This window comes from Clarias gariepinus, chromosome 13, assembly GCF_024256425.1.
Source record: "Clarias gariepinus isolate MV-2021 ecotype Netherlands chromosome 13, CGAR_prim_01v2, whole genome shotgun sequence".
In the NCBI taxonomy this organism is placed as follows: Eukaryota; Metazoa; Chordata; class Actinopteri; order Siluriformes; family Clariidae; genus Clarias; species Clarias gariepinus.
This window is the reverse complement of record NC_071112.1, coordinates 21,048,128-21,074,681: the sequence shown is the minus strand read 5'-3', so window position 1 is coordinate 21,074,681 and position 26,554 is coordinate 21,048,128. Positions and strand designations below refer to the sequence as shown.

The window sequence follows — 26,554 nt, the reverse complement described above, 5'->3', positions numbered from 1 at the left end:
AGGGGATGTACAGAAATGTACAAACCATGGCATCTGGCAGCAACGATTATTTCAAGGTTGATATAACAAAGATCACATTTTTCCATCATTTTGTTGCAGGATGTGAACATTATCTGAAGCTGCCGCCATATGGTTGGCTGATTAGGTAATTGGATGCTCAGTGATTGTAACTTTACCTATTTACACAGCAATTAATGGATGTACAAAGTAGCTAATAAACTGGCAACCTGGTATACAATTGTAGAATTTATGTCAGAGTGAATAACACACATTCCATGAGAGAAACCGCAATTTCATTTTTATGTAGAACTTTACACACATGCAATTATACAAGTTTACCATCCTGCGGATGAGGATGTGTATTTTTTTTCCTGATATTTAAAAAATAAAACTTACATTTTGTTCTATGATGTATCAAAAACAAAAGTACACATTAAAGGTCATGAAACAGCAGTTTCTAGAGCAAGGTTACAACACTGCCAAAGACCTCCAAATGACATAATGGTCATACATTATCTCCTTATAAAGCAAGTGTACAGGTGGAAAAGATCTGGAATAGGCAGCGCGGGAGAGTTACAAACATAGAAATCTCACAAACAAACAGTAGCTATAAAAAGGGTTATAGGCATGCAATAAAAAGATAACAATTGTAAACTATACAAAATAACGCTGTCCAAGCTGTCAGAAAGACTTCACATTGCTAAACAAACAAAACCAATTTACTTCCTACATCTGTGCAAGAGCCAAACATTGTTGCCTGTGTGGGGAAAACTTACTTCTGCAATACACATTGATATTAAGAAGCTGATAAAGAAAAGGTTAATCTCCTAAATATGGTTATTAGGTTAAAGTTCCTCAGTGTAGTCAGTGAGCTCAATTAAAATCCATAAAAAAATAAAAAAAGATAAAAGGAAGTGAATGCATCTGGAATATGGGGAAAATTAAACTACTTTTTAAATTTTTTTATTATGAATCAAATAAATAATTCGGCATGCTTGAATTTGAGAAGCTTCCCATAATAATGGAGATTTTAACAAAACAAGACTATTCCAAGTACAACATTGGTCTAGAAACGGATTTAATAATCCTATATTTTGTTTCCTGTAATCTTATAACAAGAAATACTAGTCTAAACATTAATATTTGACTCTATTCCATAAATTCCCACTAGCTCAGATTGTATTTTTTGCAATGTGTATCAATTTATCATCTAAGCTCAAATCCGTAAAACACACACGTTTGCATGAGTCAGCCACATTTAAAATCTGATTAAAGAACATCAAGGGGCCAAAATATACAAGCAAACATTTGCATTATAAGAAATTGTAGCATTTAATAGCATTGCTTGGCACAAAATCATCCACTAATGACCCACAAAATTATATTTAAATATAAATATATATAAAAAAACAGTGATAAACTGCTTTATTCAGGCTGACCTGAGAGTAAATAATAGAAAACAAAGCTACAAGTGTAAGGTGAGGTACTCTGAACTTAAGGCTAAAACTGTCTTAATGCTGATAGCTACTGAAGAACTGCTTTCATCAAATAACAATATGGAACAGGTTCACACATAAACTACTGAATGAATGTAAGATAAAGTTATATTACACCACTAGTATGGCACCTAACTACACGTAGCTACATACCATACGGCTGCACCACGTTCTCTTATCTTTGATATGATGAGTCCAGACACCCAAAAAAAAAAAAAAAGATATAACTACATATGGCCCCATTTAAGTGCATATCATGACAAAAATGATTATAACAAGCTTCTAATAGGTACAGGCTTCTAAAGCTTTTGATAGCAAGGCGAGCCAGACACTTGTCTGCAATACATCTTTGTGCCTAGTAGGAGGTGCTGTTTTGCCTCCAAGTTGGTCAAACTTGCATAGATAGAAAGCTAGACTTCAATTAGGACAAAACAGTCATGAAATCAGTTTATAATCCCTGCCAGAATTACACTGACTACATTTTTTATTGAAATTTCCATGCACATGCAAGTTTCCAACCTCCTGAGCCCTGATATCCTTAGCTGTACAGTATGTTGTACTGTACAGCATAAGCACCGATTAGTAGTGCGCTGCTCTTTTGTGGGGATGACTTTAAAGATGTGTTCAGCTTATATTTTATCTTAGAGAATTGCAATAAATGTGTAATTATTATAATGGATGAATAATTAAACATAACAGTGAGTAAGGTACCTGTAGTAAAGTAAGTAAAAAATTCATATAACAGTAAATTAAACACCTAAATGTGGTGTTTAATTTGACTGGATGTCTTTTTAATATGAATTTTTTTAGAAAAGGCATACGTAGTCGTGTTTAGAAATAACGATTAGGATACTATTAGGATACTATTGCGCCATTCTGTAAGCATCACGGTTTTATAAATATCCTGATTCGATATTAAACATTTTTCAGATTTTGTTACAATTCTAAAACAAATTTAGCTAATAATTTTCTCAAAGATGCTGTGCTGCCTGCCAATGTGTTAAAGTTTAAACCCCCTGTAAGATTATAGAGGGACTGCAACAGTTTGCCACCTCAAATGCAAACATATTTGAATTAAAAATAAATTGTTGAAAACCTATTTTGAAGTCAGTGTGGTAATATGAGAATTGCCACATGAAAGAATTCCAATATTCAAGTGAGCCCCCGCCACACATACCCCCCACACACACCTTTTAGAATTATAGTGTTTGAAAAGGAAACATAGCAGAAAAATGAGCAGTTGCATCGATCTTAGTGACACTAGCCAATCAACATGTCTGTGAGCTTGTGATAGTAGAAGAGGAGGGATATCAATTTCTTGCATTGTCCCTAACTTTGTGTGAGCAGCAATTGGAAAAGTTTTGGTTGACTGCCGAAGCGTGTCTCACAGGAAGCATGCAGTAGTCTCCACCCTCCCTGGCTGGTAGTTGATGCCTGGATGGAAGGGTGCCAACAGGGAGCTCTGCAGTAACTAGCTATGAGTAAATTTAGGAGAAAATGGTGTGTGTTTTTTGGTGTTTGTGTAGGGGGGAATAAATTCTGCAAAGAGGAGACATTTGGTGTCACTTTTTAATCACAGTTTTTGTAGGACAACAGTTTCAAAGATGGCAACTCCTAAAAACCAATTTAAGGTAAAATCTGATGAAAAAGTTGATGAGGTATTAATTGACTAGTACTTTTTATATTAGTTATTATTTAAAAGTATCAACTTGAACACTACAAATGGCAACCTAATTTTGTGGCTAATTTGGTTTGTCTTCTTATCAGTGATTTTTTTTTAAACACTTTTAACTTCAGCAATATGTCTGGTTTTGTGCAAATGCTGCAGGTCATGCACATTTCGAAACAGAAAATTTTAACTTGCATGTATGCATCAAATTTATTTAACGGATCTTTCCCAAAAAGTATTTTATGACTCGTGTCAGGTGCATGTAAAAATGTACATGGACAAAAAAAAAAAAAAAAAGAAAAAAAAAAAAAAAGAGAAAAGTCCATGAGAGCCGAATACATCTTTAAAAGTTGGTCAGAAGGTTTGAATGTTGTTCATTTAAAATATTTTTGGTGGGCCATTTTCCTAATATTTCAATCAATTTGGTAAAGTGCTTTGTGAATAATTCCACATGCTTTAAAAACATAAAATATCTGATCTAATAAGTCATTAGAAGAAATAAAACTATGCTATCATAAAATTTAATAATGGTATGCAACAAACACAGCAGACAAGTTCTTGCTTATAGCAGCCATGATGATGTGAGAGTTTGCTGAGTTAACCCTTCCATTACTAAGAACAAAAAACATGATAAATTTTTTTATAATTAAACAATACACTGTAAATTTGTTTAAACTCACACAGTAGGCTGAAAAGTAACCTAAAAGCCACTTGTGTGTCCAATTAAAGTGAAAAACCAGTAAAGTGTTGAGTGACCCAGTGCTACTATACACACAGAGCTACAGGAATTGCAGTGTGAGTACGTATTTCATTAATGAGCCCTCCACAAGCAGACCCACTATTTATCCCGAAGCCCACAGCTAGAACAGGCATCAAGCTATACAAATCAAGTTCCCTAAGAATCAGACAGTGCACGACTGGCGACACCACCGCTCCCATGTACTGTTACATCCAGTAAGGTCTTGCCTGGGGTCGTCATGCCAGCATGCCCGCTTATCTGCTACCAGTCTCCTGGAACCGAGCCAAGTTGTGGCGTGAGATGGGCCGCAGTGCGGCTTCAAATGCGCTCCAAGAGCTCCAAGCCGGAGTGTGTGTGTGTGGGGGAAGAGGAAAAAAGAAAACAAAAGGAGATGAAAGTTGTGGCATCCGTTAGGTTGGTAAGGGGTCGTCGTCCCCTTTGCTGCACTTACACTTGCAGCACAGTAGAAACGGAGTGGCCAGCAGCAGGAACGGAGAGGCTACCAGCAAGAGCAGGCCGAAACCAGCAAAGATACCGATGACCTGGAGAGATAAATGTACATAGGTCAATATATTGTCACGGTTAAAGGTTCAGACTTAAATTCTGACCAAGAAACATCAACATTTTTATAAGATGATGAATGACCGAAAACGCTATTCATAATGTAGCCTGTTATCGATTAGAATTTCAAATTTCACACATTTTTGTAACTGACAGTTAAACACATTAATCATTAAATGCATAACTAAGTGATAATTATTTATAATTAAGACAAGACAAACTGAAACAGGTCTAGTGGCACTTGGTGCAACTTATTACACATGAAAGCCATGAAATATTGTTCAGAGCATTAATTTTCATTTTTATTGATTATTCTTAGGGCTGATTAATTTATTAATAATCTCCTATTACCTATTTCATCAAGTTTAGTGATACAATATCTGTTTTCCAAATATTGAAATCTAAAACAGTAAGAAAAAGTTTTAAAAAGAACAGTTATTAGTGTTTGATCTCTTTTTTTTCCTTTTTTAAAAATTCTAATACAGTAAAAGTTTGCACACAAGTTAAGATTTATTTTCTCTCTAAATTCTAGATCACAGCTCATTGTTTTACAATGTAGAAAGAAATAAAAATCAGGAAAGACCATGGAATTAGAAAATGTGTCCAAACTTTTAACCGGTAGTGTAGGTTTGTACAGTCGTGGCCAAAAGTTTTGAGAATTACATAAACATTGGAAATTGGAAAAGTTGCTGCTTAAGTTTTTCTAATAGCAATTTGCATATACTCCAGAATGTTATGAAGAGTGATCAGATGAATTGCATAGTCCTCGAGCACAAGGCTGGAGATCATTATGTCAGGCTGATTGGGTTAGAATGGCAGACTTGACATGTTAAAAGGAGGGTGATTCTTGAAATCATTGTTCTTCCATTGTTAACCATGGTGACCTGCAAAGAAACGCGTGCAGCCATCATTGCGTTGCATAAAAATGGCTTAACAGGCAAGGATATTGTGGCTACTGAGATTGCACGTAAATCAACAATTTATAGGATCATTAAGAACTTCAAGGAAAGAGGTTCAATTCTTGTTAAAAAGGCTTCAGGGTGTCCAAGAACGTCCAGCAAGCGCCAGGATCGTCCCCTAAAGAGAATCATCTCTACCTGGGGCATCTGGAAAAAGGCTTGTCCGGAGAAGAAAAGGTGAGCGCTACCATCAGTTCTGTGTCATGCCAACAGTAAAGCATCCTGAGACCATTCATGTGTGGGGTTGCTTCTCATCCAAGGGAGTGGGCTCACTCACAATTTTGCCCAAAAACACAGCCATAAATAAAGAATGGTACCAAAATGCCAAATGCCCAAATGTACCAAAACACCCTCCAAAAGCAACTTGTTCCAACAATCAAACAACAGTTTGGTGAAGAACAATGCATTTTTCAGCTTGATGGAGCACCGTGCCATAAGGCAAAAGTGATAACTAAGTGGCTCGGGAACCAAAACCTTGAAATTTTGGGTCCATGGCCTGGAAACTCCCCAGATCTTAATCCCATGGAGAACTTGTGGTCAATCCTCAAGAGGGGGGTGGACGAACAAAAACCCACTAATTCTGACAAACTCCAAGAAGTGAATATGAAAAAATGGTTTCTATCAGTCAGGATTTGGACCAGGGGTTGATTGAGAGCATGACCAGTCGAATTGCAGAGGTCCTAAAAAAGAAAACTAATATTTGTGTCATTCTCAAAACTTTTGGCAACGACTACACTGGGTGGTACATGTCAACCAACCACTAAACTACGGTAACACCCAAAATCAGGAACGTTTTTAAATGCAGGTTAAACCAGCATCAAGGTTTAACCAGGGTTTTATGCATTTGAGATTTAATTTAATGCTCATGTACAGTGGCATGTGCAGAGCTCAGGTAGCAGCCTTCTTAGTATCCTATGGATCTGTGTACATTTCAAGATATTAATGGTCTAGTATAGTACCAGAACTACTACAATTGTTCTACTATTTAATATTTAGATTTTTTTTTTTTACTACAAACTCGTCTGGGCTAAATGAAACAAGGCAGTACCCTATATGCAGCCCATGGGCCTACAGGGTGACACACATGCTCTAGAATCTGCCTGCACCAAATACTTGTACAAATTAAGTGACAACAAAGAACAAATTGCTGCCTCGTGTCACCTAGTGCCGCTCAAGTGCTGCATATGACTCATTCTGAATTCACAGCAACTTGATTTTGGCATAAATGACCAAAATGTTCTTACAAGACCAGAATTCATAAATACAAACATAGCACAGGAAAAAGTATAATTTTTGTATTTCCTTTAATATACAACTCCCCCTCCACCCCCTCCACCTCCTCTTCGTTACAAATTCCCTCTAATAGACAAAGGGTGTGTTTAAGCAAAAGAAATACAGAGCTGAAGAAGGTGCAGTTGCAATGCTATAATAGCGTGGAAGTGTCCGTGTGCTCCAACGCTGTCTGGCTCACTCACTCCAAACTCCCTGTTGAGCAACAGATGGCTTTGTGCAAAGTGACTTCAGCTCTTTGCTTTAATCTGAACTCGCGACAGCATTCAGTGGTCCATGTCGGTCCATTTGTACTGAAGTTTTTGAGACATTTCAGCATATATTTAATACGTAAGGTAGCCTCACATTTAAAGAGTATGCTAAATAATACTAATAGACTAGTTTTTTTCACATGTAATAAACCTTAAAGGCATATTTGGTGCCTTTTCAAGTCTGCCTTAAATCAAAATTGAAGTGCATGTAAGTACATTAACTATAGGTCTTAGTTATTAATTTTCCTGTCTGCACAGCAACTGTGAAGCTTGGTTGACCAGAACGAGAGTAGAATGTAAGTAAATACAGTACAGCCAAATTCCACAACCTTTGTTCCATGCCAAAATTGTTCAGCTGAGATTTACAGACAAAGCTTCTGCAGTCACACAGAGCTAAACCAAGTTGGTGCCTTTCAAAGTTACCATGCATTAAGTACAAATTTGACTCTTTTCTTTGCACAGAACTAACCTACAGTATGTATGGCCTATGGTTATGTACTTATTTATATGCACGTCAATTTTGATTTAAGACAGATGTAAAAAAAAAATCTTGAAATCTCCCCTTTAAAATCTTATTAGAAACCTTATTTTAAAACCGTTACTTTTATATTTTCCCCTAGGGTTGTTATCTCCAGTCATTCTCATAAAAAAGTGAACAACGAAAAAAAAAATGAAAATAAGCATTAACTGACAACCAGAAAGGCTAAGTTTAACAAATATAAGAGAATGTCTAAAGATAACAGGTTTAGACTATTTTCAAAACCAGTGTTCTTGACTGTGTGCACATTTCCATGGCTGTAACCTTTAAATTTTATACATTGTCTTGACATCCCAAAATTATGTAATTGTGTGTCTAAACAAAATACACAATATACAGGGGGACTGAAAGATCTGCATCCATAGGCATTTTCCCTTGCATAAAATGTGATATTTTTAGTATTCCAAACCCAAGATGGCTTTGAAACCAACAATAGAAAATTGCACTGACCCAAACATAACAGCGTTTTCCTTTAGGGTTATCCGAGGTCAGAAGTTTATGAGAATCAGCCAAAAACAATCGCGGCACTAAAGAAAGAAATCTTTTTTTTATTCAGCTTATATACCCAAATGTCAGAGGTCATCAATTTGAGCATTTGCTGCAAGTCTTGTTTTTAAATAAAGACTTTTGTGGTCACCCTGTACCCAGTTTGTGCAGTTATTGGAATATAAGCATTGTAGCATAAAAACCTGCCTTTGTTATTTCTTTCTTAACACTTTGTCTGAGGAAAAGTGACTGAGTCAGCTTTTGCATTCATTACAATAGTTTGTTCAGGTACACAATTTACTGACACTTGCAAACCGTTTCAGCAAAGTGCTCTGAACCTCATCAGAGCATAGCCGCTTTTACTCCGTGAAATCCTCACACACTAGCCCGTGTTTTCACCTCTGGTCACTCGGGTCTTTCTGTGGTCAGTGTTTCTGCAATAAGTTACAGCCAGTTACCATGGTCTCAGTGGAGGAATGTGGTTAATGAGTAAGGAGAACACAAACATGCTTGTCCCTGCTACCACTTATTATATTTTAAAACACTCACTGCTCTACTCGTTTCTCTGTAAGAGACCTTTCTGTGCAGAAAAGGTTTAATAGGTATCAATACATTTTACTGCACCGACCCTCACAAAAGTTTTATTCTTCATCTAGTCTTATAAATGGTCTTTTAAAAAATTTTAGAATAATTTGTGATTTAGAACAAAATGTCATACAGGAAGATTAACAACAACCTGGGATTTAAACGCAAACAGCAGCTTATACTCCTTCCAGGTGCACACCACAAACCAATAACCAGGACTCTGTGGGTGAATGGCTTCTCTTCGGTCGTGTCCGAGTGCACGTGTACACTCCTGAGTCATACTGCTCTGGCTCATAAGACTAAATGAGCAATGAAAAGAAAAAAGGAGAAGAGAGGAGGTGGAGGAAAAAAACAAACAAACAAAAAAAACAAAACATAGGTGCCCACCTGCGTTCTGTGCCAAATCACAGAGGCTCTGGAGTGGCCCAGCTTGTTGCGGCAGGGTCCTTTATCGTAATGGATCAGGAGGAAGTCGTCCTGTCAAACACAGGAGAGGGCGCTGTTTATCTCGGCGGGTGTGTGCGACAGTCGCACAAAAGAATAGGCTGCGGCCGCAGCATGGTACAAGTGACAGACACATGGCCACCAAGCAGCAAAAGAAACATGCTGGGTTATATTTGTTCTGGGAAGCACGTGCGAGAGGATGCGGGAAGAAAACATATACGAGAAGGTGCACTTACATCCAAAGACTCCAGGCAGTACCAGCAGAAAGCATGCTTGCAGTTCTTGCACATCATCTGCGCACAACCTTCGTCTCGCTCGATGTATACTTTACATTTGGGACAGCGCTTGATAGGAGCGTCATCGTCATCGCTTTTAAAAAAAGAACTGCGACACAAAAAAACATGATCTATGGGGAAAAGACTGAAACAACACAAAGTAAAACATTGTTTAATAATTGTGGTTTTCAGCTTAAATAGTAATCCTTTTTAATTAATCACTTTGACTCTGTCCAAAGTGTACAGCACAGTGTTCCCGAGCTGTTTACTAGATTTCTTTGACAGTTTGTGAGTAGTTTTTAAGGAAAATTAGACCTTTGCAAAACTTTTAAAGACCGGGGGAATAATAAAATAATAATAATATTAAATAAATATAAAAATAAATAATATATTTTTTATTTATTTTACATTTAAATTCTTTATATTTCCTCTAACAAGTTTGTCATGCATTTCTTTATTCCAACACTGCACATTTACAATACAAGTAAATCGGAGTATTACATGATCCGTGATTAATCACAGACTTTGACCGTGATTAAGTAGATTAAAATGTTTTAATCGATTGACAACACTGATATTAGACATACTAATATTAGCACCAACATTAGACATAACAAACTCGTTAGAGGAAATGGATTATACAGTTTTCTTAAACATTACCATTTCACAAATGTTAAATGGAAATCTCTCGAATGGGACTGGCACTGCATGCAGTGGCAGGGCAGTATGGGGTGTGACAACCCACCAAAGACAGGGCTCGCACCGGTATCCTTAGTTCCAAAAATCAACAACTTGGAGCCTTAGCTGCCAGAGCCTCCACTACCACATCTTATATATAATGTATTATTGTAAACAAAGATCCTCTTGAACATAGCACAATCACAATACTTTGGTTTTATCAAAACTTCCATCTAAAAGTTTTTGATAATGAATAAGTTTAGTATCATCTGGTGATGTTTTCTCAGTTATCTTATCATTTATGTTAAAAGTGCCATCATCACACAAAGCTGGGGAACCATGCTGTGATTATGGGAAGCCATTAGGGCAAAAAAAAAAATGGTAATGCATTAAAATTTCTAGATTAATCACATGCATTAACATCTTAATATTAATAGCCAGAAGTTTGGGATTACTTTCTAACCCCATGGTCGTTCCTTAGTTTTGTTTCCTTCTACATTGTAAACGATGCTGAAGGCACCCAAAATATGCATGTTGAGATGCATCTGTTACTCATGATCTGAGTATTCATAAATGGTCTAATCTGAGTGCTGTTAATTGGTGATTTTTAAGGTAATTTTTGAAGTATTCATTTAAAGTCTGTGGCTATAAAAGGTCTGGACAAGCCACTCAGATGACCTAAAGGTGGCTACCTATGCTTAAATGTTACTTTTAACCTTTTAACGGTTATTCATTACCCATTAACTACTGTCTATAAATAAGAAATTTTTTTGTGACTGTTTGAAATTTTAGCTCCACCTTTGAGCAGCAAAAACTATCACATAAGACATCTTCATAAAATACACAATGAATTAAATTATCTTTCATTATTAAAATCAAATTTTATTCTAATTTAAAAAGCAACACAATGCCAAAAGCTGTTCGGCTGAAGCTCACATAGGAGTGCCAAACAGATAAAAATATCTGATGATGCAAGTCGGATGTGTGAATGAGGCTTAATAAGCGGTACCTGCTCTCGCCAGGCAGAAAGGCAGTGATGGGCGGGTTCTCCTGGCACTCTTGGCCTGGGTGCCAGCTGGCCTTGCAGGCAGAGCAGAATTCCAGCGTGCAGTTACCACAGCGTACCAGCTGCGGCCGGGCGGAGTCTGCCTCCTTCACCTGGCACACGGCCTGGCACGATGATGATGGGCACCATGTCCGGCATGGGTCCAACAGCACCTCTGTATCAGGGAACAGAAGAGCAGTGTGTGTGTTTACTCATTCTGCCCAGCTGTTTACCGTCAGATTACCTTGGTTACACTGAGGAGCCTTAGAACACCACTGTCGTGAATTACTGTGCTCTAAAGAAACTTTGAGAATGACTGCTTCTTTCAGGTTTGTTGGCTACAAGACATCTTTACACTAAGGAAAGGCATGATAGCCTGTACCGCAAGCAAGGTTAGCCTGTACCGTCAGATATTTACACTGACAAGATTTAAGAGACACTTAATTTTTTTATCTCATTATACATCTGAGCAGTTGTGGGTTAAGGGCCTTGCTCAGTGGAAACTTGGTGAAGGTGGAGTTTAAACCTGGGATCTTCCAATCAACGCAAATATTTCATTTTCAGTTTTTATAAAAGTGCCATTTTAATGTTACTCAGAATTCACCAGACAATGCCAACCACATTCTTACTACCAAAACTTGCAAAACTTAGTGCTTGATAAAAAAAAAACATTCCGTATTTGAGCTTCTTGTACTCTCTGATTTGTTCATGAGCAGAGTGGGCAGAATACCGGTCACTTGTGCAAACAAGGTCAGACTTTCTTCCTGAGAAGACCGTAGAAGTGCTATGTAGGTTGATACATGTCCTTCAACATAAGAAAAAAGAACAGATTGATCACTAACTCCAGAAAAACAGCACTAATTTGCTTTGAAGGTCTAGATGTTTGAATGAAGAACTGCATTCATTTTGGCTCTTCAACTGAATCTCATTCATCCAGCCAAAGCTGATGTAAAAATTACTTTTAAAATGCAACACACTGCTGTACAATCAGAGTTGAAACGGTCTCTAGAAATGAGAAAAGCTATAACAGAGAAAGCAATATTTATTATTAAACCTTAGAATGCATCTTTTATTGAATCCAGACTAACCTGACCAAATTTGGCAATATTAAAGTCCAGTTCCCACGTTCATATTTTTCACACAAATCATAATGAGTCATTTTGTAGCTGTTTGGCAAGACTCTGGCTCACTGAGGTGTGTCAGGGTGACAGCTTGCCAGTGTGCTGCCAACACATGCTACCTACCATTTTTTGCTACCCAACGGTTTTGTGCATGTAAAGAGTGACGAGCTTGGGAACTGTTGCATCTATTTTGTTGATTATGTATCGGGAGAATTATTTAATGGGGATATTTGTCTATCAGAATATGCTACTCCTAAATTCTCCAATAACTATGTTATAATAAAATATAAAAAAAATGCTCTATTTACTGCGGTAGTAGCATTTAGCCTAGTATATCGATTTGTGCTACCCTATCTAAAATTGCCATACTATAATTTGTGCTACCCTGGCAGTTTTCGACAATTTGACACAAAGCTGGCTAGCTCAAAAAATATATTCACCAGCATACACACAGTGTCACCAATGTCTGAAAGAGTACTACAGTAACAAGCTAGCCAACAGCTTTTCTGTGCCTTTTACATGGCGCCACTTTATTTTGCCTCAGCTTTGCCGTAGCTCATGTTTTTATACATCTCTTTGATCTATTCCAAAACACAAACTGTTCTTGTTTTGCTTTTACATTAAGTGCTGTCAAATCATTTTCTAAAAGCCCCTTCCATTTGGAAGGAAAAAAAAAGAAAAAAGAAAAAGCTTCAGTCGTGTCTTTATCTGGTTCTTTCTCAGAAGTGGCTTCTCTCTCACATGGGCCATGTGCGTAAAGCACTGAGGACATTGAGGTCTGCACAGGTTCCCCTATTTTAGCCAGTGAATTTTGTTACTCTTGCAGTGCTGTAGCTGAATGTGTCTTCGCACGTGCTCAATTTGGAAAGACGACCTGATCCAGCTAGTTTATGGACTGTGCTGTAGATTTGTTCCATTTATAATGGATTTGACTCATAGGAAGGTCTAAAGCATTGCTGGTCTTTTTCTTAACAGCCATATTCAGCTTTTTTCATCCTTACACCTTTAATCTCAAAGCTTCAAGGGTGGCTGCTTGGTGTTTTATGACAGCAGAACTGATCTAATCTGCCGTTTTAGCCGAGAAACCTCTAAATGTCAGATATATATTGTATATATATACACAAGCAAACATTTAAACAGAAATAGAATTTAAATGAACACAGAATGCTTGAGAAATTTAAATAATACTCCTAAATTAGATTGTTAGAAGAAAGAAGGGTGGTGATAACGTATTAATTGAGCATTTTTATTAGTCACTAATTTTGTGATCATGTAAATAATAAATTTCATTTATTTTATGTTGATATTTACATAAACAGATGCAAAAACAAACCTCTGATACTTAAACAGATGATTCAATACAACAAGAAGAGTAATAATCTCTTCTAGGGGTAAATACTTTCTTGGGGCACTGTACAGAACATCATATGAGCTATGGCATGCTGGGAAAAAAAAGACATGTCTTACGGCTACAAAGTGAACGTGAAGTGTAATACCCTTTTTGACTCATCAAAGACTACTAAGGAAATTTTAAAAATATATTAACCCACTTTGATTTAGGCTCTGCACTGGTCATACTGGTACTACACTGGTAATGCTCATGGAATTACGTCAAAATACAGTATATAAGCTCTGCAATTTAAACAACAAAAAAACAAACAAACAAAAAATACTACACTATTTATTAATAAACTGCATCATTTTAAACTGACTCATTTTTGTCAGTAGTTTTTTCTCCTCTGATCTCATTTCCTTTTATTGCTGTGGCTGTTTTAAATCTTGATGAACTGACAATAACTGCTGGAAAAAGCACACTGCATGTAGTTCATCATAGCTGCAAACATGTAAATTTTAAGTTTTGCCATGAACATGCAAGACTCTGTTGGCTAAATGCAACAGATGTTTCATCTTAAAATTAGCCTTTTTATTTTTGTTCTGAAATGGACGTGCACTCCAGTAAACTCCTATGATTCAGAAATAAAGTGATAATGTGAGCAAAAGGACAACTTATAGTTCTGGCTGACACTGATGAATGAAAGCAGGTGGTAGGCAGTGTGAGTGTGTGTGCGCGTGTGTGCGCGTGTGCACGCACGCCACAGGGACTCTCAGGTGATAGAGACTGCTCTCGGGCAATGTGACCTCCACAGGATGCACGTGTACTGACAGCGGTCTACTGAATCACACTTCTGTGAGGGAACACATCTTTGCACCTACACACACGCACACAGACACGCTAGTTTGTGGCTGTGTTTCCACTTAGAGAAAGCAGAGAGAGATAATACAGGAGGTGACAAAAGTGCAAAGTGTTCTCACACATAAACCACAAGGAGAGGAAGTGATCCACCCATCAGGCAAGATATTTCCAAATGTATAAAACATTTAAGAATAAACTTTTGATGCTCCATTAAAAATAATAATAATAATAATAATAATAATTTAAAAAATATATATATTATTTAGATACATTTTGCTTTATTTCAAGCACCTAACGTTCACTTAACTCATTCCTGTTCTTTATTTATTCTAAAGAACCTAATGTTAATTACATTGTGAGGAATTCCAATAATCCCTAAGCAGTACAAATAATCAAATAAATCACTGTAAATCTGGTTTAACACAACACTACGGCATCCACCCTTATTATTCAGCAGCTAATAAAATAGCACTTGATCCAGCACAGCCTTGTACATTCATGTGCTCTCTAATCTCTGTTTAGACAACGTGTCTTAGTGCAAGTCTGTGGTTTTGCATGTTTTGTCGAAACATGCTACCTACTGAAATGTTAACACATTTGCATGTACAATACACGCCGTTTTTGCTGCACACCGTGGATTTGAGCGAGTTAGGGAGGAACCCGCTTCCTGTTGTTTTATGTAATTGCGATTGTAATTTTGGAGCTAAAATTTTACCCGTCTCTTAAGTCATTCTCCGCATCCTTAATCAATAGGATTAAACAACTTTGCATACAGTATTGTACAGTGTTAACCTACTTAACCCATGTTTTATCTTGCAAGATGTGCATGTGTCTGACAATTTGTAAATGATTTAGTCTATACAGGTACACAACAGTATCCCATATAGTTTTATAAATATGTATTCTAAGATGGTGGTCACACAACATCCAAACTGTATAGCATCCCAATTCACAGAAACTACCATGAAGATTAGGAAACATGAAAGCATTTTGCATTTTTTTATTTTTCATATATAGTTTATTGAGCACACATTATATTTGTTATCCAATACTTTCTACACATTATCTACACCACTTACCTTTTTCAAACTGCAGCTTCCTGTATCTCTGCATTATCTCTGACGCCACCATGCACTCGATCTGTGTATGAGAGAGCATGTGTGTATATGAGAGAGAGAGAGAGAGAGAGAGAGAGAGATGTAACAGCATTAAAAGTAGGGTCTTTGAATGCAGTTACAATACCATTTTTCTCTCTTTTGCTCCCTCTCTTTCTCAAGAAAAGACAAAGCAACTTTGATTTCCCTGTTACACACTGCTGGGTTCGAACACAGGGTTGTACACACAGAAGTGGACTAGGGATCACACTCTTAAGGTAAATTACATCCTTGAGAGAGTCTGTAAACATGCCTGTGTAAAATATTTATTTTAAAAGCCCAGTTATCCAGGTCATGATTATCCCAAAGGTTCTTGTAGGGTCTCCATGACCACTGACCATCCCTAAATATTATAATTCTTAGAAGGAGTTGAGCACGATACACACACTGAAGATATTGTGGTCAATAAAAAAAAAAAAAAGAAATCATAGCTAATAATGCCAATATTTAAAGAAAAAAAATCCCCTATGGTTATTGGCCTGAGGGAGGATAATTTGTCACAGACAGATATTATTTGTTTAGCTTATTGCTTATGGTCGTAGCTAATGTTTAGTGCCTGAAACTACCAGACAGCTGAGCTTTAAATGCAATTTTCATATTGGAGTTTTCTACAGCTTTCTGCTGATGCACATTTGATTCAGAGGGAAAAATTGTAAGTGCAGATGTTTTAAAAAACTAATGCATACATGAGTGAGAAAGAAAGTAAGCAAGTGAAAAAAATAAATTGAGTGTATGTTTCATCATTCGGAGTAATAGAAAAGTTTGCACAGGATGTACCTCGTGTTCTTGCAAATGTCCACGTTTTGGACAGGCAGAATCCGGACAGCTAATAGCAGTTTCAAGGCCCTCCTTAATGAGAAGCTCCACATATTGCTTTAGGCACTGCAAAGAGAGAGAGAGAGAGAGAGCAAGAGAGAGAGAGAGAGAGATTATTCCTTAACTGTTCAACATGCAAGTCTAAACAAAAATACACTCTGTGGTAAGAATCCATAACAGTTTTAATATATTCGGAAGATATCTACATCCATGTATGTAATAAAGGGAGTTTGGAAGGGTAATATATTTTATTAATAAATGAAATTATAGGCATATTATATGCATGATCAGGATGCATGATAATTTGGTGTTATTTTAACCAGACAGCTACAATTAGAGCAATTCTTCGGTTCTCTCAGACTAATTGATCTCCAGAAGGAACAGAGAGAGCAGCTTTAAAATAAGGGATCAAATGGATTGGTAACTATAAACATATAATGATCTACAAATTAAACCTCATTATCCTTATTATTATTAACCTCAGAACAGACCACCACCCTTTTTATTAGTTAAGGGCTGTTAATGTGAAGTAACATGGGAAGGAAAACTATTATTAATCAATAAGGATGGGAATCACTCGACACAGTGTCATAATACCTAGGTGCTCTACTTAATAGTTTCAAAAATGGAGTCAAAAATCATGGATTATGATGGTAAATGTGGTTTCCAATATTCTTGGAGGTCTCCAAGTTACTATAGTTACAGTGATTAATATACACAGGAAAACATATTTAAACATGTGAAGTGACCAATATAAGGAAAAAAACAACAACACAGCCTTCTTAACCCAATAAACACATTCTACATCCTGCAAAAAGATGCTAATACCATGCTCCAAAACTTTAACGTGTCAGATGGATTGTATGTCATTTCTGACCTGGGTGTGTTCAACAGAGAAAGTGGGGAATGTTGTGTTTGGGTAGCTACAGTAGGCATCTAACTCAGATGAGTGAGGAATATTTTTTTCTCGTAAACAATGTACTGTATAGTCAGTTTTAGATTTAACAAACAAATATGGCCGTCTGTTGATTAATCTAAAGATAATACCTGTACATACATTATAATTTATGGAGATAATAATAATAATAATAATACCACTAAATGTCAATCACAAGCTGACTTCTGTTGCTGTGACATTTTGTGTCACATAAAGGACACACTCCCCATTTACTTGTCGAAAGAAAGGTTTACCAAGTTGTGCAAAACAAAAAAAAGAAAGTAACAAATAGTGCAGGTAAAATCCACTATTTAAATGAACCATTGTTTAATTAGTGTTAAGTACAATTCTTGTGCGTTACTCATATGTTCAGGAAATTATAGCTAGTTTGCCAGTTTCCATGTTTAAACAAGTCCACATGTTTAAAGTTAAACTCATAATAAGTGAAAAAATGTCTCTTTTTTTCACTTCCCTTTTCCATACTTCAAAACCGTGACCTTTGCGTACTATCACACCACTGTTCCTGACTACTGCACCTTTAAGAGAAAGCTTGTTGGTGTTTGAGTGAGCCATACCACACCTAGGCAAAACCTTTCCACTTGGCATACAATCATGTTTCTCCTCTTTCTTTAGCATCACAAGCAGAAAGAATTAGCCTGGCCACAGATCAGAGTAAAGGGGCAGCTAGTACCAGCACAGCTCGCCACCACATGGGGCATGAGGTAACAAGAGCTGCTTCCAATGTTTATTCCTGGAACTGAATCACACTCAGCCATGTGGGCATAACAAACAGTCTTCCTGGCTGCTAACTGTTGTTTCTTCAGCAAATCGACTGCACTATTTAGACCCATTAACACTATATTTGCCCCATTGTGATTCATTGAATACACAGTACTGTGCAAAAGCCTTGAGGCAAGCCTCATTTCCTTATATTAAATTACAGATTAAATTAGGGAAATATGTACACATTTTATTGTAACAGGCTGCAAAGTTACAAGAAACAATTTAAAAACTGGTTGTTTATGTAACAACCTTAGCAGCAACCTCTTTTCTGGTCTCGTCTGTTCCAACCACTCAGCATTCAACAAACACCAGCTTGATATTCTGTCATCATCTGCAACTTTCTCACTGATGCAGGTCATAAGTTAGATATTTCATATAAGTGAATGATTTAAAGGTCACGGTGTGGCTTAAACAAAAATAACATTCCTCTGTAACTGATCAGGTACAGGAACTGAACTGAAAAGAGACCCTTTTCCACAAAAGTGAACTAGTTTATGTCTGGTGCTAGTGCAGGTTCAGAGCTAGTTTAAAAGCGAACCTTCTAAGAACTGGCTTTGTTTTCCCTGGGCTATAGAGTCACATCATTACATCACTGCGTACATCTCTACCTGCCCAGCAATGTTGGAGGCAATGCTGACAGCAAAAAAAAAAATGCTAGCAGCAAGGACAACAACGGCTTTGTGAGCAATTCTCTTGGCTTTACTAGTACTCGAAGACATTTGAGCTGCCTCTGACTTAAGCAGTTCTTTGTTCTAGCCCAGCAAAGTGTTGGTGCCAGCATGGAAATGGTTGTCTGAGGGCAGATGCTTTGGCTGTCTGAAAACAAAGAACTGGTTCGAAACTGGGCACCGGGTCCAAACTAGCTCGGGAACTACTTTAGTAGAAAAGTGGTAAGTGACAGCAAAAAAATAATAAATCAGGAAGCCTGGAGAGCTATTTATCGAGACTGCATTAAAAATACAAAAACGTTTTGAAAGCCAAATAGGAAGAAATGAGTTTTGAACCATACTGTATTTACTTCTACTTTAGTTTCATAATTCATGCTGAAGATCATTAAATTCAGGCAACAGACATTTAATTCACTGGCCATGTTGTATTTCTTTGCACAAGCTGTAAATCAGTTTAGGCTGCATATTAAAATAAGGCAGGTGGTAGATTGTGGTAGAAAAGCCAATAACCTGCAGAGTGCAGGCCAAAATTGAATAGAACTGGAATTGATTTAGGCTCTTATAAAAAAGCAAAGGGCAGGGAAAGAAAAACTTTACTGTTTGCACACCCAGTTAACGATTACGTTTACCACAGGCCCAGCAAACCACAGCTAAGAAAAAAAAAATAATAATAAAAAACGCACACACAGAGAGAAAAGCCCTAATACACCACATTTCATCCTCCATAAGCTGAGCTACATCATCAAAGATCTAATTATTTCATACACTGTTAGCTGCCTGGGCATGTCTGCATTCTAAAGCTATCTCTGTTTCTCTCTACAGCAGAGAACCCTGAGAGGTTGTTTAGCTAATAAAATGAGATTGGATGGATTTGAACTCACCAAAGTGCAGAACACACACTGACACTGTGTGATGGTGGTCATCTGCTCCAGGGGGAACTCTCCAAGACAGAGCTTACAGGACACCAGCGGGTCCAGGGCCAGGTCCCAGGTTGGCCTATAACGAGCCGTCGTCATGGTTCCTGACTTCACGACTGCAAAGACAGAAGTTTTTCTCTTACAAAGTAATCAAAATAATAAAGAAGACTGCACGTTGCGATTTGAGGGGTCCAAGCACCATCAAAACAGCACCCTCAGAGGCTCAGTAGCCAGTTCCTGATGTGTTACAAAGAACACTAAAGAGGGCACTGATGAACATGCTGTGCTTGGCCTGCTAATAAAGAAATGAATACTGTTTAGGGCCTTTCTCAGAGCCAAGATCAAAGTCATGAAAGCTGTGATTGAAGACAGGAGATAGTTTTTAGTTACAGTGAGTTTGTTGAAATTTCATGAATCTGGGGACCGTGGAACTAAATGTTCTGCCCTCACATGACCTTTTTCATGAACTGCCTTTAACACAGCTCGACTAAAAATAATATGAACAAACAGCTGTACTGCCAAGTGCTTTTATAATGTGCAGCGCCATGAGCACTAACAAAATGACCAACACTCCAGACGTACATCAAGGTACTGCATGACTATGTAGAAAGATGTAACAGATGCCACAGAGAGAAGGTCAAAGAAGCTTAGGCCTGGGAATTTTCGAATGCTTCCTGAATAACTTTACAGAGAGGAACTGTAATGGAAAAAGCTTTGAGTTGTGCCCAAAATGCTCCGTCACACAAGCCCACACAACAGACTGTGGGGCGGAGAGGAAACGGCCCTCTTTTCAGGCTTCTTTTGTTGGAACTCCACTCTGGCTCTAAAAAAAGGTGCAGAAATCACACTTGCTTGTGCCTCCAGTCCTCCTCTGCAGATCGAGGGAGGAGGATTATTTTTGGCAGGCATCTCTCTTTCTGTGCCTTCCTGTTTCTTATTGTGAGCTGGGCTCCGCCACACAGACCGACTTGTGTCTGAAGTGTTTACAGGAAACGCTGATGTGAAAGTAGACGTCGAGTGCTGTCAAAGGGCTTCTGTGGTTAGTGAAGAAGCACCTGTGTGTGTGTGTGTGGAAGAGAGAGAGAACATCTGAGCTTCCAAGCTCGAGTGCATCCCAGAAGCCGACACCTGAACTGTCTACAAGCGGACAGGGCGGTGCTTCTGACCTGGAAGAACCTTTTAACAGTTTTAGGTTTGAAGCCTGCTGAAACTCTTAAAAGCTACTTTGAGTCAATTAGAGTGTGAAGCAAGAACATTAGATACTGAGAGGCAACCATGGTGGGGGACAAACACTGCTCAGAACTCCATTTACTCACAGCTTCGGTTTTAATGGGACAAAATAAATAATAAAAAACAACAAAAAAAACCTGCGAAGGTGTTGATATCTATTCAACTTCATCAGTAAAAAAGTTTGAACAAGGAATAGACAAATGCTAACATTCTCACAATTCAACAACAATTAAGGTTAGCTGCAATGAATGCAACTTTATGCGTTTTTTCCAATGCTAGCGAATATTAAGCTAGACATTACTGTTAATTATATGTTGATTATATTACTAGTGAACCTGGGAAACCCTTCTCTAATGAAATTGTAACTTTTTCTACTATTGCTGTTTTTAAAATACAAATAGACTTTCCTTGACTTAGTTATGGTTCTTCTTATGTCCACTGTATGAGCAAACAAATGCCTTTAAAAATGGCAAGCATGGCAGTTAAAATAAAGTATTAAGAAGAATTGAAAAACCTTTTTTTGTTGTTGCCCTGAAATACATTTGTGCTGAGATCAATTCAGTTTTAACATTGTCACAAATCATCTTTACTCATTTAACTAATTATGAAAATGAGTTTAAAAAGCATAAGGAAATATATACATAATTATTATTAGATTGTCCCGAAATCTGATTAGGGTCAAGCCGAGGCTGACGGTGGCAAGGAACAACTCACTTCAGAGGAACCAGACTCAACAGGGAACACATCCTCAATTGGGTATTATCAGATAGCAGGGGTTGATCTGCAATCATGCTGTGTGTTAGGAGGCTGGAGGAAGGGTGTTAAAGAGAAGTTAAGAAGCTGCCCACCCTCGTTATTAGAGGCTCAGGTACAAAATAGAAACATTTTCCCCTGAAGTATTAAGCGATTTCAAATCAAATCAGAGATACCTTTTCCAACATGGAAAAATGTAGATCGCAAAACTTTGGACTTCTGGTAGTTCCCAGAATATCAAAATCTACAAAAGGGGGGTAGAGCGTTCTCATATTTAACTCCTGAGCTTTGGAATAGCCTTTCAGACAGTTTTCAGGGCTCAGACACAGTCTAAACTGTCAGTTTAAAAGTCGACTCAAGACACATCTTTTCAATACGCATTAATAATTCATTCCATAACCTTGTACTCCAGCACATCTAAACGCACACTCTTATCTAGTGCTGCTAATCCTGAACGGCAAACTATGCTTATTCTTTCCACCTGTTCTTTATTTTTCTACCCATCCTGAGGCATCTGGAGATTGTGCCAGCATTAGTAGACAAAGGCCAACCCTGTGAGGATCCTAATGCATCCAGAGAGGAACCACCTCCAGCTGGATTCTGCTTCATGATGGTTTGAAACTAAACATGCTGCTCCTGAGCATCCAGTAATCCAGACCCCCCTCTGTCCTCTGCACCTGCTAACTCTGTGCTGAACTGGACTCCATCATAACTAGGAAAACTTCTGTTATACTGAACTTCCAGCAACCTAACACACATGATGTCGTTATATAATTCCTGTTATCCGTTATCACCCAAATTAGGATGGGTTCCCTGTTGAGTCAAGGTTTCCTCCTATAGGGGGTTTTTCCTTGCACCATCACCGAAACCCTTGGCTTGCTTATCAGGGACAATCTCATTATTATCTAAACACATTTTGTTCTCACTCATACACATTTGAATTAAATGGATTAAGAAAAAAAACATTAATTTCACGATTCCTGATCAGACAACAGAATGCAGAATTACAAACACAGTTTACTTGATTTGGGCAAACGTTAATGTTGAGCAACAGTTAGTGATCTAAGCAGGTTGTTAATTCAGAGACATGAGAGCCAGCGTGCCTCCTATTCAGATGCTCCAGCATAAATTCTCTGTTCCCACACCAGGCAATGTAAACTTTGAAAAACTTGCTGTGCACACTGTTTATGACTGAGTTATGAGTGAAAAGGTTTTGGACAGTAAAGGTATCATACCATTTTTCACTTCACTCTAATAAATGGTTTATTAGAGCATTTGTTTGATGATCTTATGCAGTCAGAATATTTTTTGTCAACTACATCAATTATCCATTGCACTTCTACACCGAACCAGTTGTAGGTTAAATGCACTGTGAAAGTACAGTAGCAGAAATACTTTAATACTCTGATATTTAATGCCACAGAAAGAATTCATGAATCTTATGGAAAAAAAAGCAATCAATCTTCAACACAAATACATTTACTGAGCTGAAAATCTAATTTTCAAAAACAACATAACCTGGCACTGCACTACAGCAAGTATTCGATTAATTTTTAACACATTTGAGGAAGTGGAACGAATAAAATTTTTCCTGGGATAAAAAAAAAAGCTGATCTTGTAAAATCATAAACTATCACTATTTATTATAGTACACCACCACGCTGGTTGTAGCCTAACCGTTCCAGACTGTTCCTGTGATAAAGTTGTTCGAATCAACCAGTGAGACCGTTTCAGCCAGCGAAGGTCATACAACTTTTTTCCTTCATGACCAAGACAACTTTGCTATTTCAAGCCAACAAGGTGATCTATGGATGCTTTAAGAACTAAAAAAAAAATTTTTTATTTGTGATATAATACAAGCATTACATTGTGTAATTCAGTGTTGAATAGCAGAGCACTGTCACAACTGATAAAACCAGGGCCAATTGTCTCTGCACGGTTCAGACTCCTCATCCCTCAGCCTCTCCTCATTCTGCCATGTCCTGCTGCTCTGTATTCCGTATCCATCCATCTCTACAACATTCCCTATCCACCTCTGTTAGCAGTCTTATCATTCTTTAGTATTGCATAATACATTGCAAATGCATATCTTTCTCAGCCAAGCAGCAGTGGATATTAAATATTCAATCTTATTTGTCACTATTTTGAGATATATAGTAGCAGTCGAAGGTTTGGACACAAGTTTGAATTAATTTTTTTACATTCTAGAACAATCCTGGACATTTTTTTTTTTAAGTGTGAAAGAACACACATGGTATTAGGTAATTAAGTAACACCAACAGTCAGTTGTTATTTTGAGACATAAAGGTCTGCTGTCCTGGAACAGTTCTTGCAAGACCAGTATTGTCAAATGCATTTGCAAAACCCATCAAGCACCATGACTTAAAACTGGCTCTCGTGAAGACCATCTCAGGAAATCAAGACCAAAATGCTGCAGAGGAGGAAAAGTTCATTTAGAGTTACAAGCCTTAAAAACCACCAATTAGTGCACCTTCGATTAGAGCCTTTATGAAAGCTTTACAGTGCAGACAAATCTCGATATGAACTGTTAAAAAGAGATTATTGCATATTTTGGACGCCTTCAGCATTGTTTCACAATGTACGCAGAAATATAAAACCATGGAATGCTTTAAATGGAATGAGAGAGTCTGCCCAAAGGTTTGACTGGTAGTAGCACATAAAAAGGATAAAATGTTGTTTGATATGTTTAACAGAGAAGATGAGTTCAGCAAACCTGTGCATGCAAAGTAGTATGCATAAAAAATAAGCACAAGGTGCAGTGAATGGTGTACACACAAAAGAGGTCACAGGCATGGAGCAGTGAAGCGAGCAAGGCAGGCTGCTGCGTATACTTTATAAGCCATTCTGTTCTACAAGCACTGAGCACAGGGCAACTCGTGTCTGCACTCTGCTTAATTTTAATGATCGTCCTTGCTAATACTGCTCTTTAGACCTGCTGTTCTAACATACTTGCGCTCAAATATAAACAGAGCTAAATAAAGTATTCCCCTCTGCCCGTATTTGTTTAACAATAAATGGATTACCTGCAGCAGAAAGAATTATAAAACACGTACTTTTAGGCCATAAACTAAACACTAACTGGTAATACATCCATGGCTAAGAAATCCTACGTTTGCATCATTTACCGCGGGTTCATTGCTGCTTGAAAAGCAACCAAACATGGCAAAAAGTTGAGTTTTTATTCTTACATTTAAATTAAACTGCTGTAAAAATCACTGCAAAACCACCAACAACAACCACAAAAAAAAAACAACAACAACAACAAAAAAAAACAGTAATTTATCTGCTCACGTAGGTATTAAATGAACTTCCCAGTTTAGTCTCACACAACAAAATTAAGCACCTTGCAGGAAAGCGGTGCTTGTTCTGTCTCCCGTCTAGCAGCAAGCGTGGAGCATCTGCTCTCAATTCCACCCTGCTGGGACACAAATTGCTTTGTGCCTTGTTTCTGGACAAAACTCTGAAAATAATTAGCACATAATCATCTATATAAATAGTCTGTCTTCCTAAAACTTGGGTGTTTTATGGGAAAATAATCTCGTGGAGAAGATGAGACATGTTACATGCTGACATCATTTCCTCCTTAAATTAAAGAAATCTGGGTTAGCTTCATACGGAAAACAAACATACATGATGGGAATGACAATCGGGGAACTACTGTATGTGTAATTGCTAATGTACAAATACACGCTTGCAAAAATTCCCCAGTTGTGTAACTATATTATTTATGAATAATACAATGCTACTAAATTTTAAGCGGGTGTGCTATGCAAAGTTCACATTTTTGTCATTTTTAGATATTCAGGCAAGTCTCCACTGTGTGTCCAAGGGAGGGACATACACTTTTCCATTTCTGGTCAGGTCAGGGCTTAAACAAGCCAATTAAATCCGTTCCCCCCTTCCCATTATATGACCTCATATAAGATTATCTGCCCTGGCTTGTTGCTCAGCTCTGCTGTACTCATTTGGGAAGTGGCTCAGCAGGAGCGCCTTTACATAGATACTGAAACGGAAGAGGAGTGAAACGGGTGGTGTGTGAGGTATGCAAAAACGCATTATCTGAGGGATATTTCAGCTGGAACATTAATAGACATGCTCTGAGACCTGTGTTAACTTAAAAAAAAAAAAATAATAAAAAAAAAGTAAAATATGTGGTCCTTAATCACTATAGTACTTAATTTCAAATTCAACAACTTCAAATTCGTTCTTTTAAGGACAATTCTTCACAATCGGTAAGGTTCTCTTTGCTGCCTTATGAGCTTAGTGTAAAAACAGCTGCTATATATAGAACATCTAATCTATTCAAAGCCAGCAGATTACTCGAGATATAGCAAAATCGTCATCATCATTTGAGACAGCTGAGATTCATGGATGGTTTTTTTCTTTCATAAAACCCAATCATCTGTTAAAGAGTGTTATGAGATACAGCACGAGTGTGTTTTTATTTCATCTTAAATCCACTCATTTTAGATTACCGTCATAGATTGCTTAGAACCCATGTCATGAACTACCCATATTGCTAAAGCTACACACATTCACAGCAGAGCTATAAGGCAGGTTTTGGCTTGTTACCAGAGCAACCATTCAGTCTCCGCTTCCAAACATAGCAACAGCTCTGATGCACTCTGACGCTAAACTCGTTTCTTGAAAAAGACGTAACGATGCATGGTGCAACCCTAAAGCCCTGAAACTTCACAGGGACCAGAAAAATAAGCCTTCTTAACTGTTCTAACTTGCAGTCTATACATAGAGCCGAGAAGTCTATTTAGAGCAGTTTTAAGTGTAATTACCTCTTACTACTTAATGCCTAAGATTATCTGGCAATCTCTCTGTGAACCTACTACATTATTTCAATCTCATGCTAGCAAGAATTGTCTATTATCTTATACTCCTCACATAAAGAACAAAACAACCCTAATTCTGGCAGCTATGCAACAGTTTTTC

General features: G+C 37.5%; 1 protein-coding gene across 1 annotated transcript in view; it reads right to left on the bottom strand.

Moving 5' to 3' along the window:
* Positions 1–276: 276 nt before the first annotated feature.
* rnf144aa (ring finger protein 144aa) overlaps positions 277–26,554 on the bottom strand; it is a 38,004-nt gene continuing 11,726 nt past the window's right edge. The window contains exons 3-9 of the mRNA XM_053509493.1: positions 19,571–19,722; positions 16,263–16,367; positions 15,411–15,471; positions 10,981–11,191; positions 9,255–9,402; positions 8,962–9,051; positions 277–4,446 (exon numbers count right to left, since the gene is read on the bottom strand). Of these exons, the coding sequence (XP_053365468.1) occupies positions 4,315–4,446; positions 8,962–9,051; positions 9,255–9,402; positions 10,981–11,191; positions 15,411–15,471; positions 16,263–16,367; positions 19,571–19,705 (882 nt within the window). The 5' untranslated portion in view covers positions 19,706–19,722 and the 3' untranslated portion in view covers positions 277–4,314. The remainder of the gene's footprint in view (positions 4,447–8,961; positions 9,052–9,254; positions 9,403–10,980; positions 11,192–15,410; positions 15,472–16,262; positions 16,368–19,570; positions 19,723–26,554) is intronic.